This window comes from Poecilia reticulata, linkage group LG18 (assembly GCF_000633615.1).
Source record: "Poecilia reticulata strain Guanapo linkage group LG18, Guppy_female_1.0+MT, whole genome shotgun sequence".
NCBI lineage: Eukaryota > Metazoa > Chordata > Actinopteri > Cyprinodontiformes > Poeciliidae > Poecilia > Poecilia reticulata.
In genome coordinates, this window is record NC_024348.1 from 20,523,888 (window position 1) to 20,524,964 (window position 1,077).

Here is a 1,077-nt window from a genome sequence, read left to right on the forward strand (position 1 = left end):
TAGAAATACTTTTAATTTTGCAAAATGTAATGAATGAACTTTTGAAAAAACTGTCTTGAATTCTGATATTAAAGAAAGGAACGATCTTAATTTGTGTTAAAAAAAACCTCATGTTTTACTGTTATTGCAAGGATGTTTAGATGCTTTACTTAAAGCTGACATTTAAAAATATGGCAACAGTTATCGACGATGACAATCACTGAATCATTCAACAATATTGACTCAAATCAACATTTATTAAAAAATACATTCTGCTCAAAATACTGATGAATTTTTAAACATTCCTTTTTAATAATATATTTTGCTTCTCATAGCAAAGCATACCAATGACAAAAATTTGGGAAAATAAAGAATTCTCTGGTTAGCACTAAATTAAAATCTGACCAGATCAATTTTATTTTTGAGATTTTTTCCCAAACATACATAGTTCTATTTAAGGAAAAACAAGAACATTTCACTGCTTTAATATGTAAAGTATTTAACATTCAGTCATACATGGAAACATCAAAATGTAAAAGCTAAACTCAATTATTCTACATGGTACAGAACTCCATGAAAACTGAAATGCACAGAAATGAATTCTGCTGAATGTGTGGCCCTCTTTAAGTTCAGTATCTAACGGGATACTGATGGGGATCTGAAGCACAAAAATGGCTGAGAAGTAAAACAAAAAACTGGATTAAGGAAAACAAGCTGGTAGGCAAAAGTAGACCTCAGTAGGCCTCACATGAAAGACACAGTAACACTGAATAACTAGCAACCGGCAACAATCTGTTGACTTAAAAATTTTCTACTTGCTGTTTACATCATCCGACCAGATTTTCCTTTGGATCTGATGCCAATATGGATCTGAGGTGTTTCGTTCGTAAGGCTTCTAGTCTGCGTGAGTCCTCATATGATGAGTTAACCTACTTCTACTGTTATAACTCTTTCCACAAGTCCCACAAAAGTAAGGCTTCTCACCTGTGTGTATTCTCATGTGAACATTTAAATAACTTTTGTTGGAGAAACTTTTTCCACAGGTCCCACAAGAAAAAGGCTTTTCACCTGTGTGTATTCTCATGTGAACATTTAAAT

The 1,077-nt window shown here is 32.6% G+C and overlaps 1 protein-coding gene across 1 annotated transcript in view; it reads right to left on the bottom strand.

Moving 5' to 3' along the window:
• Nucleotides 1–217: 217 nt before the first annotated feature.
• Nucleotides 218–1,077, bottom strand: part of LOC103480805 (zinc finger protein 37 homolog) — an 8,348-nt gene continuing 7,488 nt past the window's right edge. Inside the window, exon 3 of the mRNA XM_017310400.1 lies at nucleotides 218–1,077. This exon is cut by the window's right edge and continues 4 nt beyond it. Within this exon, the coding sequence (XP_017165889.1) occupies nucleotides 875–1,077 (203 nt within the window). The 3' untranslated portion in view covers nucleotides 218–874.